Source organism: Ascoidea rubescens (genome assembly GCF_001661345.1).
Source record: "Ascoidea rubescens DSM 1968 unplaced genomic scaffold ASCRUscaffold_9, whole genome shotgun sequence".
Taxonomy (NCBI): Eukaryota; Fungi; Ascomycota; class Saccharomycetes; order Ascoideales; family Ascoideaceae; genus Ascoidea; species Ascoidea rubescens.
In genome coordinates this window covers 574,983-590,843 of record NW_017962921.1, presented here as the reverse complement: position 1 = coordinate 590,843, position 15,861 = coordinate 574,983, and the positions used below count along the sequence as shown (strand labels likewise).

The 15,861-nt window shown below is 32.7% G+C and overlaps 6 protein-coding genes across 6 annotated transcripts; 2 read left to right on the top strand and 4 right to left on the bottom strand.

The window, feature by feature from the left end:
* Positions 1 to 595, bottom strand: ASCRUDRAFT_157351 (uncharacterized protein; the record flags this gene model as incomplete). The annotated part of the gene is made up of 1 exon (XM_020189368.1): positions 1 to 595. A coding segment is annotated over exon 1 (476 nt), but the record flags the coding sequence as incomplete, so codon positions are not given.
* A 1,382-nt stretch (positions 596 to 1,977) lies between these two features.
* IZH3 (Izh3p) lies at positions 1,978 to 3,033 on the bottom strand (the record flags this gene model as incomplete). The annotated part of the gene is made up of 1 exon (XM_020190677.1): positions 1,978 to 3,033. A coding segment is annotated over one exon (1,056 nt), but the record flags the coding sequence as incomplete, so codon positions are not given.
* A 2,357-nt stretch (positions 3,034 to 5,390) lies between these two features.
* Positions 5,391 to 6,815, top strand: ASCRUDRAFT_25571 (MCT family MFS transporter; the record flags this gene model as incomplete). Its single annotated transcript, XM_020189894.2, has 1 exon — positions 5,391 to 6,815. A coding segment is annotated over one exon (1,425 nt), but the record flags the coding sequence as incomplete, so codon positions are not given.
* Positions 6,816 to 6,983: 168 nt separating this feature from the next.
* On the bottom strand, positions 6,984 to 7,460 carry ASCRUDRAFT_8943 (uncharacterized protein; the record flags this gene model as incomplete). The annotated part of the gene is made up of 1 exon (XM_020195027.1): positions 6,984 to 7,460. The coding sequence occupies one exon, from the start codon at positions 7,458 to 7,460 to the stop codon at positions 6,984 to 6,986; it is 477 nt and encodes a 158-aa protein (XP_020046493.1).
* A 2,608-nt stretch (positions 7,461 to 10,068) lies between these two features.
* ASCRUDRAFT_8942 (uncharacterized protein) lies at positions 10,069 to 10,980 on the top strand (the record flags this gene model as incomplete). Its single annotated transcript, XM_020195026.1, has 1 exon — positions 10,069 to 10,980. The coding sequence occupies one exon, from the start codon at positions 10,069 to 10,071 to the stop codon at positions 10,978 to 10,980; it is 912 nt and encodes a 303-aa protein (XP_020046492.1).
* Positions 10,981 to 11,562: 582 nt separating this feature from the next.
* Positions 11,563 to 15,591, bottom strand: ASCRUDRAFT_76682 (uncharacterized protein). The gene has a single exon (XM_020193577.1). It carries the CDS (start codon positions 15,264 to 15,266, stop codon positions 11,742 to 11,744), a length of 3,525 nt encoding a protein of 1,174 aa, XP_020046491.1. The 5' UTR covers positions 15,267 to 15,591; the 3' UTR covers positions 11,563 to 11,741.
* Between the last annotated feature and the right edge of the window lie 270 nt (positions 15,592 to 15,861).

The window sequence follows — 15,861 nt, the reverse complement described above, 5'->3', positions numbered from 1 at the left end:
TAATTCCAACCCATTGCAAAACTCCAACTTGGACATATGAATCTTGTAGCATAAGCAGAAAAGGCACCAGAGACAGGATAGGCAACACAAAGTTCACCCAAAGCATGGACAGTACAAAACATCATGGCACCAACCAATAACCAACCAATTAACACAGCAGCTGGTCCACCAGTTCTCAAAGCAGTACCTGAACCAATGAACAAACCAGTACCAATTGAACCACCGATTGCAATCATCTGTAAATGTCTGTTTTTTAATGATCTTGATAATGGAGAGTGAGCAGTAGCGTAAATTGCTTTCTCAAGCTCAGGCATATTAGGATCGATTTTGTCATATTCAATTTGTTTAAAGGAATCTTTGAAGTTTTGCCATCTTGATTTGGAAACTTCGTCCTTTTCAGATAAACCTATGGGAATTTGAAAGTTGTTATTAGATGTCTCAGAGATAGTATCTTTTGCTTTGTCAATATCATTCATTTTGAAAATTGAAATTGAAGATGAAAATTTGACTTTTCAGAAGTAGAAAAAAATAACAAATATGAATTCTTTGTTAACTTTTCAAATAGATTTTTGTTTTGAATAAAATTTCTTTAGATCAATGAGAAACAGAACATAGTGAAAAAAAATATTGTGGGCGATGAGAGGGTGTTTTTATACATTTGCTGTTTAAACTTTTCATCTTTTTTGAAAGACGTTTATTGTTCTATGTTGAAAAATTTCGTTTGATTCACTGATGCCATACATGTATATTTTTGGTCTTTTCTTTTTTTCTGTTTTTATTTCTTTTGACAAACTCAGTTTTATTCCACAAGACATCCTTTTAAAAGTGCCTTTTAGTTGGAAACCTTTTTGAGTTCTCACTTGGACTTAAACTTGAGGGTCAACATTGCTGATAGTGGATTTGGGTTTTGAACCAGAAAACCCAATTTTAAAGAAGAAACCTCTTGCCGACGTCCAAATCCAAAGCAAACAGCAAAGAACAGCCAGAAAGTGTCAAGTTGGGGTTTATCAGTGCCTTTTATCGCTTCTGGAGTGCCTTTGGGCTGGCCTTGGGTCATGAAAAGCAGCTACTGCAACAGCTCCTGAGCCAGAGGTGGTTGAGCTGCTGGATTGTTCTTCCAGCTTCTTGCTTCTGGACCAGAGCTTGCTATCAAAGCTGGTTTGGAATGCTGGGCATTATTTGTAGAGAATCACAACCGAATAAAACCATCCTGGGCTGGAGTTATAGTTGCAGCAAATACCTTCTCTTCCAGAGCCTATTCTTCTGGACCTCTGTCTCAAGCCTGAATCTTGTGCTGGTGCTGCTGTTTTCAGGAAACCTTCTCTAGAGCTTTGCGCCCATCGTACAACTATTGTTGGTCGAAACAGAGTTTGTTGTAATTGGTTTATAAACAATATTGGAACAATAAAACTCTAAAGAAACTTCAACAAGGCTGAATTAAAGGGGAAACAAAGAAACGTTGAATGACATTGCACAGAATTGTGTGTGTTTTCCAATGGAATATTATTGATAAGTCGTTTTCCAGAAATTGGCTTTTAGATAAGCTAGTATCAACGAATCAGAAACAAGATACATTTTAATAAGAGTTTTCCTACAAATCCGTATATGTAAACTAGCGTGTTTAAAAGGGCTTTTATTATTTATGTAAAGAGAAAAACAAAATGAATATTATGAAATATTATGAGATGAATGAGTAATAAAATTTTTTTTATTTTAAAACAAGCAGAAAATATAACAATAGAAGCTGTTGAAGATAAATTTATACTTAAGAATATGAATTGTAATAGGCATGAGTTAAAACGTTAAAATGAACATGGAAAAAAACAATAAAAAAGGTAAAAAAAACAACAATCTGAAATGAAAGAAATTAAATTAAAATGATTAGAAATTAAAGTGATTAATTAAAGATTTATTTCAAAAAATATTCACAATATTCATTTTTGAAAAAAAGAAAGAAAAATCTAAAATTAAATTAAATTAATAAGAAACTTCAAGATTTTCAATCATACTAACTAAAGCAAAATAATGAAATACAATTCCAAGTAATACACATAAATGCCAAAAATTATGAGATGAAAAGATATAATCAACCCACCATAATGAAAAAAAATTTCCATGATTTTTAGTCTTGATTGGTTGTAGTTTGAAAAATGTTTCATGTAATTTTTTTTCACAGCAACTGAAACTTAATTTATCATCATTATTGTCATGATTTTGAAGATTATTTTGAATTTTAGCCAATTCAGATTGATATAAATTTTCGTTTAATAAAAGTTTACCAATTTTAATATCGGATCTCCATATTTCAGGTATCAAATAACCATAAAAGACAATACCAATAAGATACCAAATTAAACTTTTACATTCAGGTAGAAAATAAACAAAACTTCTGAAAAATCCATAAATGAAACAATGAATTATAAATGAAAAAATTCCTAAAAATGCTAAAAAACAGAAAAATCCTATTCTTAGAAATTTGTTTTCATTTTTGTCAAAGGTTGGGCTCCAGTTTAACAATAAACCAGAAAATCCAATCAATGAAGTTGAAATAATAAATAGTAACTTTTTAATATAATGGAATTCAAATGCGATAATTTCAATTGATATTATTGAGCAAGTTATTAAGATTGTTATACCAGTATAATCAATACAAGCGCATGTTTGCCTTAAGTTCAAATTAGTGGTAGCAGAAAAAGTGTGCCAAGAAACAGAAGACAATAGACAATTAAGGGAAGATAACAAAAAAACATAGACAGCGATTATCAAATTGGTATTAATGTGATGGAAATTATTTTGAAATAATTTATTGGGAAAATGAATGAGCATTAAGTAGAGTAAGAAAAAAGAACCAAATAAATGGGACCAAATATTTGCGGATTCGTTATGATTTAAATGAAGAATAGATTTAAGGCAGGTTGAATTTTTGTTATAAAATCTGTAACCATGAATTATATAAGGGTTTTCTCTCCATTCAAAGGGTAGTTCATAGAAGTGTAGCAATCTTTGATTTGCTACAGATAATGCATTTGAAAAAATTTGAGTTTTTTTATTTTTAATAAAGTTGATTTGAGTTTTTTCATTACCAAGTAGATTATCATTATCATTGTCATTATCATTGTCATTGTCATTATCATTATCATTATCACCATCACTGTCAGTTTGATTAAGTTCATTAAATTCATTGATTTGATTAGTTAAAATTAAATGGTTGAAATTTATTAATTTATCATTTAAATATTGAATTAAGTTTAACAAATTTTGGTTATCTGGATTTAAAATTATATTCAGGTTTAGAAGATCTTTAAAGAGGTTGACATTATTTTTAATTAAATCATTTAATATCAGCAATTTTGAATTTGTCTGTTGAAATAGTGAATTTCTAAATAACTGAATTATTGATATAAAATTATTAAAATTATTAAAATCATTGAAATTTTGATTGTTATCATTATAAAAAGTGATTAAATTATCAAAGGTTAAATTGATTTTGTCTAAAAAATTGTCTAAAATCTTTATAAGAATTTCATCTATAGTATCATTTGAAGTTATAACTTTATCATCATCAAAAGCATCATTTATCTCATCATTATTGTTACTTTTGGGATTGGTATGGCTATTTTGAATGTTTTTATTGGAGTTATTCAGTACATTCTTTCGACTAGAAACTACAGTTTGACTAGTAGAAGAAGATGTTGATAAGATAGTAGCCATTTTAGATAAAGATATAAATGTATATCCCTATAAAAAAAAAATTAAAAAAAAATTAAAAAAAAAGCTGATAAAGTTAATAAGTGAAAAAACAGCAGAAAAAATTAATGAATTGCTTTTGCTATTGTTCTCAATGATTTATATATCTGGATTTTGAATAAACAGTATTGCAACTAAAATTTAAAAGAAGGTTCACTGGTAAGAACAAATCCCCGAAGCTGATTGGGTTTCTAAAGGTATTTTGGTAGAAGCAGTCTAAGTTGAAAAAGTTGTTCAGAATGCCCAAAGGTTAGTGATTCTTATTGCATTATCTTTTAGGTTGGAGAATGGGTGCTTAACAAACCTACTTCAGCTACAGCAGGTTGGACTGTGTTCTTTCTAACAAACAGCAGCCAGTGGTTAGAGTCTTCTTCCAGTGCTCTTGCAACAGAACAAACAGAAGATGGTGCACTCTCCAGAGGAAGAAGAGAAAAGAGCCTCTATATATACCTTTCCCCAGCTCATCCACCACCTCCACCAAAAGCCCTTTCGCAGAGGGCTGCAGCGCATCGCGTTCTGTCCCAAACACGCCCTCACGCTGCTCCCGCTCGCACAGGGCTGTGTCTGGAGGCTGTTTTGCTAAGCAGCGCTGCTGAGCCCCAAACGTCCCATCTGTGAAAACTCTAGCGTGATTTTTCAGAGCCAGTTTTATGTGTCTGCTGCAGCTCCACTTCTTGCCCAGCAAGCCGGGTGTGGCTAGAAACCGCTCTAGCAGCCAATCAGAGCAACTGCAAACGCACATGTACGTGACTCATAATGCGCGCTTGCGATTGCACGCATGGAATGATTTTGAACCGTTCTTTCCAATCAAGACCCGAGGGTCGGTAGCTCGTACCCGCTCGGATCTCGCACTCTGATCACGTCTGTTCTAAAACGGTAATTATCCGTTGTTTATCGACTTAGAGCCCTAGCTTCGGGATAGTTCCTCTTTAGGATAAATATTTTATTTTTTTGCTTTCCATCATTTTAAACTTCCGGTTTATTATCCAAGATGGCTCTAAAGGATGATTTCTCTCGCTATGTATAGAAGCTTGAAAGTTCTTGGACTGAGTTCTAATTTTCTTATTTTTTGACCATGGTTTCTTCTTTCTCTGCTCTATATTTTTCCAATGATTCAACAACAATCTGATTTAACTGCTCCCTCAAATTCTCCAGTATCCGACTCATTTTCCGAAGATACTAATTCTGTTAGGAGTTATAATAATGAAAGTGGTAATAGCAACGATAATCAGCACGATACCAACAGTGTCACTCAAAAATTAACCAAAATTTTATCTAGGAAATTGACAAATCTTATAGATGAAATTAAAGATGAAAATTATCAAAATACTCTAGCCGAAAAAAGCATTCAAAATGATAATAATAAGTTATTATTAAAGGATTTGGAACTTCAAGATGCCATCAAAATTGCAACTATTAAATCGAATCTAGATTTAAAAAGGAAAAATTCTCTTTCTTCTATGATTCACAATAATGATAAAAATAATATCAACAACATAAACTTATTAAATCCCAATGAACTAAGCTTGGTGTATTCAAAAGATGTTCACGATCTTTACAATATTAATGATAATAATCATAAAGATACCTCTGACGATAAAAAATCATTGAGTTCACAAAATGAATTAAATCTAGATCTACCTCCAGACGGTGGATATGGTTGGGTTTGTGCTATCTGCTCCTTGTTTATAATGTTCTCTACTTGGGGCTCAAATGCTTCCTTTGGTGTCTTTTTATCCTATTATATTAACAATAATACATTTGATGGGGCGACTAAATATGACTTTGCTCTAATTGGTGGTATAATAGTCCTACTTGCTCAAATACTAGCTCCAGTTGCAATGCTTTCAACTCAAATTTTTGGCTTTTATGAAACTTTGTTTTTAGGTGTTTTCTTGCAAGCCTTGGGTTATATCTCTTCTAGTTTTGCTACTCAAATTTGGCAACTATATTTATCCCAGGGTGTTTGTGTTGGCATATCATTTGCCTTCTTATTCATTCCTTCAACAATTGTTTTACCTACTTGGTTTCTCAAAAAAAGAGCAACAGCTATGGGAATCGCTGTTGCTGGAACTGGTTTAGGTGGTTTAATATTTGCATTGGCTGCTAATAAATTAATCCACCAAACTGGTGATCAAAAATGGGCTTTAAGAATGGTTGGAATTGTAACCACTTTCGTTTCTTTAATCTCTTCAATCTTAATAACTCCTAGAAACTATTGCAAAAGTAAAATTTCTTGGTCAAGATCTAGACAACAATTCCTTATCATATTTGATATTTCCGTCATTTATGAGCCTTCAATTCAAATTATAGCATTTTGGTTTGGTTTAGTTCTACTAGGTTATATCTTGATTATTTATTCCTTATCTGACTATGCAATCACAATTGGTCTATCCCAACATCAAGGTTCTGTTATTATTGCTGTTTTAAATACTGGTCAGGCTGTTTGTAGACCTGTTTTAGGTATAATAGCTGATAAAATTGGTAGAGTCAATTTTACAATTATATCTCAAGCTTTAACTTTTATATTAATTTTCGCATTTTGGATCAACGCTAAATCCTACGCCCTGTTAATTGCTTTCTCCTTTTTAATTGGTGGAATTGTTGGTGTAGGCAATTTAATGAATGTCCCTCTAACTGCTGATTGTGTGCCCCCTGAAAGATTTCCTGCTGCTTGGTCTTATGTCAGTATTGTTGTCAGTATTTTTTGTTTAGTAGCAGAAGTCATTGCATTGGCAATGAGAGATTATTCTTTAAAAAATCCTTATATTAATACTCAAATTTTTTCTGGTTGTTTATTTGTTGCTGCTATTCTAATTTTATTACTTTTAAGAGAAATTAAGATTAAAATTTTGCTAAAAGAGAGAAATAAACACAATGAAGAAAATATTCTTTATTTAGAAAAAAACAATTCAAAGATCCAAAATCAAGAATTGAAGAAATTTATTGTAAATAATGAAGAAGTAACTTGGGAAAAACTTAAAAAAAGAAAAAGAAATTATTTTCATCTACTAAAAAATACCCCTAAATCCTATTTTAAAAGATGTTTTTTCCCAGCAAAAATTTGATAATATTATTCATTTTAATTTTTTAATTTATCTTGTTGTTTATTTGTTCATTTTTTTTTCGATTTTTGGTTTTATTAAATCTATGTATTAAATCAAGGTATTAAATCGATATAGATATCAAAATTGAAAACAATCAAAGGCAACAAGAGAAAATTTTCTTTCTTTTAATCATAGAAAATCTTTTAATGAAAAGATTAAATAATTTATTGATTCTTCCCAATTTTCAAGCTGTGTTTTGTCTTGGATGTGTTCCCAATTCAGTCTTAATTCAGATTTATTATTACTGAGAATTTCTTCAAGTGCTTTAATTAAATTTGGCATCCAAGTTTTTTGAACTTTTTGCATATAGTCCTCATTTGATTCATACTGTTTAATATATTCTTCAACAATCGAAAATTCAATATAACCGAGATCAAACAATTTAATTTGTAATGGTTCAAATAAACAAAGATTTAAAATTGAGAGTATGATGATTTTTGAACTAATTTCAGTATCTAATATTTCACCATTTTGAACTTTATCATTAAAATCTGATAAAGAAGTTTCTGTTTCTTTTGAAAATGATTCTTCATCAGGATTTGAATCAAATATTTCTAAGATTAGGTCGTTTATATAATCATTTGAACTCCAAAAATTTATTTGCATGCTGATTTTTAATAAATTTATTGATGATTTTATAATTTTATAATTTTTGTGTATATTTGAATTAAAAGTAGTAGTAATAGTTATGATATCAATTTGAATTTCTAGTTGAAAAAAAAAAAGAAAAAAGTAAAAGATTAATAAAAAAAATTCTACTTATCCAGTATAACTAAGCTATTTAATCAGTATATATTTTAATTTAAATAAACAAGTGTTTAGTTATTTAATTGTTTAGTTTTTAATTATTAATTTTTAATTTTTAATTTTTAATTTTTAATTTTTAATTTATTTTTTTCCTTTTCTTTAGCATTATTATAACATGCCACTGAAACTCTTAAGAAATAGTAATTAGGTTTAAATACAGGTTTAGTGTCTCAAAGATTTAACGATCTTCTAAGTTGTTTTTTTTATTTTTTTTATTTTTTTTTATTTTTTTTCAATCAAAATTGTTCGATTAAAGTTTTGGTAAATCCAAGATAGTTAAAGTGATTGTTTTGGATGGAAAACTAAATTCTTAAAGTGAACTAGGTCATACAATTTTTTTAGTACAAAGGAAAAATGAAGGCATTTTGCATGAAATTAAGAATGTATAAACAATAAAAATGACATTAAGTATTTTGTTTATAAAAAAATTCCTCAGTGATAATAATAATTATTAAGTGGGATTTGGTTGAGATGTAAAGATCTATGGTAATTTAAACAATGGCAAACTTAAATGGCGAGTATTATTCTGTTAAAACGTGAAGTGTTTAATAACTTGAAATGTTGAAATGTTTGAAAGATGGTTTGAGAATAACAAAGTATAGTTGAAGCATAACGAAAATGGTTATAATTAGAGATATAAAATTTTTGTTTTTTAAACAATTTTTTTAAGAGACAGGTGTTATTGAGGGCTTTTAGTGTGAATAAACTTCAAAAGAGGACTGTTAGATTATTTAAGGCTGTGAAATCAGCAATTAAAATAAAAAGTTGCAGCCAAAATTAAAAAAATAAAAAAGTGGAGGCTGTTGTGGAAATATGGTGAACTTACTTACCAAGAAAGTAGAAGAGTATGAAATATAATAGTGATATTAGTAGAGAATTAGAGAATTATTGTCTCAATAGTATATAGTAAAGCGAATTATAAAAAAAAAAGTTAATCTAAATTTATTTAATAAAAACAGAAACAACAACCCAAGATTACGAGAAATCATCTTTCTGTAAATATTTTTTCATTAACTCTGACAAATTATATATGGTTCCTCTCCATAGGTCTCTTAATTCTTATCTCTTACTAACAATAATTTATACGCATTTAGTAGATTTAGAAATGAATGTTTTCAGGTGATTGATTAGTTGACGGTTATTGGAAAGTCTTACGAACCATTTAGTTGCTATTTGTTCAAATGAATAAAAAATCAACGCTCAAACCGGTTCTGAAATCATGTAATTGACAAGAGCTAAAATTAAAATGCAAGTTGTAATGAGAGCATACTCGTCATCAGAATTCAAATATTCCATATTGTTTAGAATTTTCAAAACCACATTCTGGAATCTTTCCAAAATTTTGTCAGTCTCCAAATGCACAAACTCTTGCAAATAATCACACGAATCATTGTTTTCGAACAATCCAGTCCCCCAGCAACCTATTTTTTATAATTTTATAAATTGCACAAATAATTGAGCCCAAACTAAAAGAAACAGAGAGAAGGTCTGAGGAATAAAAACTGATATAAAAAGCAGCACAAACCTGATGTTGCTGATTCTGAAGAAGAGACACAGAGAAACTGCTACAAACTGCTTCCTGTGCTTTTCTGTAAGAAAGAAAAGCTGGAGCACTGCAATTTGATGATCTTCTCTACTTTTCAACCCAGATAAAAATATTTTTGCATTTTTCCTTGATGAAATTGACTGAAATAAACTGAAATAAACTGAAATAGATATAGCTTTATGCATGTTAATGTAGTTATATGCACTTCTATGCAGGGTCTTATGTAGAGCCTTTACTTGCTTTTATTTTTGTTTAAATTGTTTTTTTTTGTTTCCAGTCCACAGTCGGTTTGGCATAAGTGGTTGAGCATGAGTGGTTGAACATAAGTGGTTTAGCATGAGTGGTTTGTGGATACTGGTTTGTTCTCAGTGCTCTGCGTTGAACCAGTCTAGTCTGGCTCTGTAGGCTCTGATTTTCCGCTGAACATCGGTAAGTGGCATTCCACAACCAGAAGCAAACAAGCTGCTTATATTTAGGTCTTATGGTGTTGCACAGCACTTGTCCCCATAACCCCAGACCCAACGACAATCGAGAAGCACAGCACCAGAGAGAGCATTGTGCAATGCTGTGTAGAGCTGAGAGCTGAGAGCAGAAGAGGGCCTTTGGGCCAGCAGAACAGCCGCCAGAAAACGCTCCAACACCGGAAAAATGTGCTGTGAGGAACAGCCCCAGAATTTAAAAATAGCTTTGCTGATGGTGGTTTATCTGACAACTCTTTCCAACATAGCCAAACACACCAGTCTGTAGTTCCATCCAGCGTATTATATTTCTGGCATATACAACCGCCTCTCGATACTCTGCATATAACAGACACACTGGTCTCTTCCTACGCTTTTGATACAGTTAATCTACAATTTACCAATGAAACTATCACTCTGCTTTTCTATCATACTGTTGATTCCACTAGTCTTCTCATTGCCCTTTATTGAGGAAGAACAGGTATCTAAAAAGTTGCTCGGTAGGTCCCTAGATTCTCCACATATTGAAGATTTAGCTGAGTTTGGGTCTTCGAAACCATTCTCTAATATGGGCTATTTTCATTTAAAGGCTGAGAAAAAAGGCTCTAATTGCACATACTCAGACAAATGTATAGAATATAGTGAACAACTTCTTCTTTCAAACTGCTCTGGTTTTCTATCTGACGATTCTGAGCTAACCAAATTCTACACCTGTGCCTGTGCTCTTTCAGATGCTTACTGGAAGGCAAATTACAGATGCTTCTACTGTGTCGACACTGTTCATGAAGAGACCCTCAACATAATCAAAAACGAATTGTGCATGGATTACACCAACAACACAGATGCAAAGAACTCAACCTTTACTGATGCCACTCTTTGCAATCGACTCACCAATGCTTGCTATCAGCTCGAAGGTTTGGCTGCCTTTAAATGCGATTCGTACTTCAGTGATAACGACTACTATGAGTGTCTCTGTGCGTTATCCAACGAAGAATACTGGAACTCTGAATTCGAATGCTATCTGTGCTCTGCAAAATACCTGGCCCATCAAGTCGATCTGTACAAAAAAGACGTCTGCATTTCTTTCAACATTAAATCAACCAACCCAACAAACTCCTCTGTATCCTCAACTATATTGTTACCAACAGTTTCAGAATCAAAGTTGCAATCAGAATCAGAATCAGAATCAAGTTCAAATACAGGCTTCAGCTCTAGCTCCACTTCTAATTCTGCTGCCAACTTTTCTGCAACTTCTCTGCCATTTTTCTTATATGTGTTTTTGCTATTTCGGGTTGTTTTGCTTAATATTTTATAATTAAAACAATTAGATTGTTACCTAGTTTTTACAATCATGTTCTTTCTTTCTTTCTTTTGATATGTTCAGAGTTGGGCTTTTGTTTTGTTTTGTTTCTTTTTTTGTGTTCTTTGTTTTGCATTTTGATTGTTATTACTAAATAGTCTTCCATAGTTTTAATGTTTTTTCAAAATCATTTACTTTCTGTCGAGTCCTTTATCAAATTGCTGAACTATCTTTCTGTAAATCAACTTGAATAAAACACTTTTATAAAAACAAACACAGTAATGCACAAAACTGTGTTTCTGTCTGATATTTCTTTGCCTCCTTTTTGTTGTCCCTACAAATTCAACTTACTTATGCACTCGAATATAAAAATGTTTATTATATCACCATTACAATTGTTTCTTAATATTTATAAACAATGGTTAACAGAATAGAAAAATTAGCATAATAAGAATATTTACTTTTATTCAAATATAATCACAAGCAAAAGCTAAAATAAAGCAAAAAATTGGTATTTTTGAATCTCCACCAGCAAATAGATTATAGATAGCAAAATTAAAATAGAATTTATAATTAGAGTTTGAAAAATATAGGCATCAAAAATATAACCATCAGAAAAATAAAAAAATAAAATGTCAAGACAGGAAAAAAAATACTGAGAAATCCCGAGAAAAGTGAACGTGAAACTGAAATTAAAATAAAGTTGATATTGGAAATTTTAATAATAATAAAAAAAAAAGGAAGGCATGCCCTTCATTTTAAAATCAAAATTCAAATCAACTTTTAATGCAAATTTTTGAGCCTTCTTGAAGACGCTTTAACTCATAAGCGCTTTTAGTAGCTGAAGAAGTAGTATTAGGTGCTAGTGAGCCGATAGCAGGAGCAGCAACAGAACCTGCTGGTTTTGCTCTATTATGCTGCATATGACTTTGAACCAAATGGCCTGCGGCTAAAGCTGAACATAATGATAACTCGCCAGCTAAAACTGCACTGGCCACAATCTTGGCCAATTGTCTTGCATTTTCTCCAGGATTTGTTGGGTGAGGTCCTCTAACTCCTAATAATTCTAACATTGAATTCTGTGCATCCAAAATTGTACCACCTCCAATTGTGCCAACTTCAATCGATGGCATAGAAACTGAAATTTGGAGACTACCTTCTGGATCTTTATGCATTAATGTAATACAGTTTGAACTTTCAACGTTTTGGGCTGGATCTTGACCAGTTGCTAAGAAAACAGCTGTGACTAAATTGGCTGCATGAGCATTAAAACCACCAATGGCTCCTGCCATTGCAGACCCAATAAGATTTTTGCTTATATTCAAATCAATTAAAGCGTCAACATCACTTTTCAAAACTCTTTTTACAACTTCAGCAGGAATTCTAGCTTCTGCAACAACACTTTTACCACGACCGTTGATCCAGTTAACTGCAGCAGACTTTTTATCAGTACAGAAATTACCAGACACTGCAATCACTTCCATACGAGGAAAACGATATTCAGAAAGATATTTCAAACAATGTTCAGTACCTTTTGAAATCATATTCATACCCATAGCATCTCCAGTGGTTGTTCTAAAACGAACGTATAATAAAGTTCCAGCTAAAGCGGTAAAGACATGTTGTAATCTTGCAAATCTTGAGGTTGAGTTGAATTGTTTTTTCAATTCTTCTTGACCTTCATCGGAATCAATCCAAATTTTAGCCCCACCTGCTTCTTTAAGAGTTGGGAAACGAACACATGGACCTCTAGTCATACCATCTCTAGTTAAAACAGTAACAACACCACCACCAGCGTTAATTGCTTTACAACCACGCATAGCAGAAGCAACCAAGCAGCCTTCAGTTGTTGCCATTGGAATGTGATATGGTTTTCCATCAATGACTATTGGACCAGCAATACCAACAGGCAATGGCATATAGCCAATTACGTTTTCACAACATGCACCGAAAACACGATCATAATCGTAATGAAGATATGGCAACCTTGAACTTTTTAATACGGGGGCATTTGCCAATTGAGAGATTGCTTTTCTACGAACAATAACAGCTCTAGTATTATTACCTAATCTTTTTTCCAAGGAATACAAGGGTATATTGCCTTTGAAAACCAATTCGGCAATGTTATCGTTACTTAATTCTACTAACTTGCCAGATTCAAAATATTTCAAGGCTTCTTCATAAGATTTTTTAACATGAGCGTTATGATCATATTTGGAGTCGGATTCATGTGAATGTGATTTATGAGAATGAGGGTGTGAGTGAGAACGAGAAGTGCCATTAACAGTTTGATCATGAGCAGTATGTGGAGGTTTTGTGATTTCATTGCTTTTGTTATTGATTAAATTTTGGTTTTTTGTTTCAATTATGTCGTTTTCAGAAATGATGGGTTTTTCGTGGATAATTGGTTGAATTGAAGATCTGACATCTCTGGATGGATAAGAGCCTGATGAGGAGGTTGTATGAGATGATATACTAGCAAAGGATGCTCTTCTTGATAATTGACCAGGGGTTGAGGGGACCGATTCAGATATCATTCTGTTGTATTGTTGGATTGGTTTATCAAGGTTGTATAATCTTGCAGCATTTAAAAGGTAAATATTAACAAAAGAGCTTACAAAAAAGGCCAATAATAGGAATTTGCTGATGAATCTATCTCTAATTGAGCCGGAGATTAATTCCAAGAAATGGACAACGTGGTCTTCAACTTTATAGAAAAAGTTATTTTGAGGCAAGTAGATTAAAGGTTCGAGAACAGTTAAAACTATACCGTTGTTGTTTTGGGTAGCAGAGTGGTGTTCGTGAATGGAGTTTAAGTTGAATTGACTTGCGATATTTAGAGATAAGAAGTGGATATCGTTAACTTTTAATTTAATTGATTCGATAGCAGAGGAGCTGATCCAATTAGTCTTGAAAAACCAGAGTTGAAATAGGACAAAGGCAAGAATAACGACCAGTTTAAAGATGGTTATAGTTGATTCATTTGGGGAGTCGATAAAGACAAAGTCATCTTTTAGGGTTTGATTTGCGACAGATTCAGCTAAGAAGGAGTCGACGCCTTCTTCTTCAAGAGCGTTTTTAATTGAAGTTGATTGATGGATTAAATTGATTTCGACTTTTAGAGCCAAGATTGAAGCGAAAAAGGTAAAGGTTAATAGGACGTTGAAAAAAAGAAATAGAGCGCTTAGAATACAAAAGTTTTTCAAAGCTTCTAGTTTTGAAGCATATAGCGAGCAGCCGATTAGAGATATTATGAACAACAAGTTGTCTCTGATGAAGGGAATTGATTGAACTTTGATGACTTTGAAAATCAAGTTTCCAACACCTTGATCTAGTAGTTGGTTGTTTGATGTGCCGATAACAGCAGAAGTGATCAAGACCATGTTGTTAAAACCAACGATTGAAATTAAAAAAGGCAAACCTTCTGATATGGATAAGAGGGATACCTTTAGGGATATGATTTTTGTTGTGACGAATAAGGCGAATAAGAAGGCAATTACGTTTGTGGATAATACAGCTAGAGGCAACCAAAACTTTGAGTTTGCTTTTCTTTTCATGTCGTAGAATAATTTTGCAAAGGTGAAATACATTATGAGGTAAACGATTGCGACTATAATGATGTCAAAGGTTTCAGCGCCTTTGATCATGGCGAGGAGTTTTTTGTAGTTTGAGGATAGTAGTTGTTGGTACTGGCCTATTCTGTATTGGTGAGAGATTTTCCACATTGTTGAGTTGTTAGGAGATTTTAAGAGAGAGAGATTGTTATTGATAAGAGATTCCAAGATATCGTTGTTGTAGTCTAGGACGAGGTAGTTTTCGTTAAGGGCGGTAGAATCGTGGACGAGATCGATGAAAAATGAGTCAGAATGAGAGGAAGAGGAAGAGAAAGAGGAAGAAATATTAGCAGAAATTGAGTCAATTAGGGATTGATCGAAAATTGGTAAAAGGGATAAATCATTATTGGAAATAGTTTTGAATCTCAAGGGTAGTAAGGCCAAGTGAGTTGAGTTTTGGTAAAGGGAGTTTAAGCTGTTGAAACTCTGGGTGATATCGATCCAATTATTAACATCATTAAAATTCAAGGATGAAGGCAAGAAATAGGAATTTAGATTGTTGAGGGAATTTGTAGCATCAGCAGTATGGTTATTTGAGGAATGAATGAAGTATTCGTCGACTAGAGATAAGTAGGAGATGATTGAAAATAGGGCGACAAACAAAAGGGTATGAATAGGTTTTAGAGCACTTATTTTTGAGAGATAAGCAGCAATAACGGAAGCAGTTTCAAAACCAGGGAATGCCATGTTTGTAATGGGATAAGGGTATGGTAGTGTAATATTATGATATTATGATAGAGTATGAGTATGAGTATGAGAATAAATCAGTAGTGAAATAAAAAAAATGAAAAAAAAAACGAAAATGTTGAGTCGATGATTGGTAAAAGAATAAAAAGGATTGGGCGATTAACTCTGGAGAGGAATTGTAAGTGAATCTAATGGAGGATTGGGGTAGAGCTGGGCTTTGTCGGTGAAGAAAGCGTTGAAACAGAGAACTGTTGTGATGGAGCAGTCAATTACCCAACGAGAGGCCAAAGCAGCAGAAACACTTTGATATAAGGAGAAGGAGGAAGGAGGAGGAAGAAAGAAGAAAGAGAGGGAAAGAGAAGATGCTGCAGGTCTTTTCACCTCTTTTAAACTCTTTGGAGTGCAGGGGAGAAACTATACGATGGGTTTCGTCATTAAGGGTTTTTCTCCGCCCAGCCCCAAAGCAGCAATTTCAGGATGGCCGCGAAGGAACGGATGGGCGAGCGGAGAAAATCGCACTCAACGCATTCGTGGTTCGATAAATGAAAGAGATGGTGAGATGGTGGATGGTGAAAGGACAGTCAGAAGACAGTGC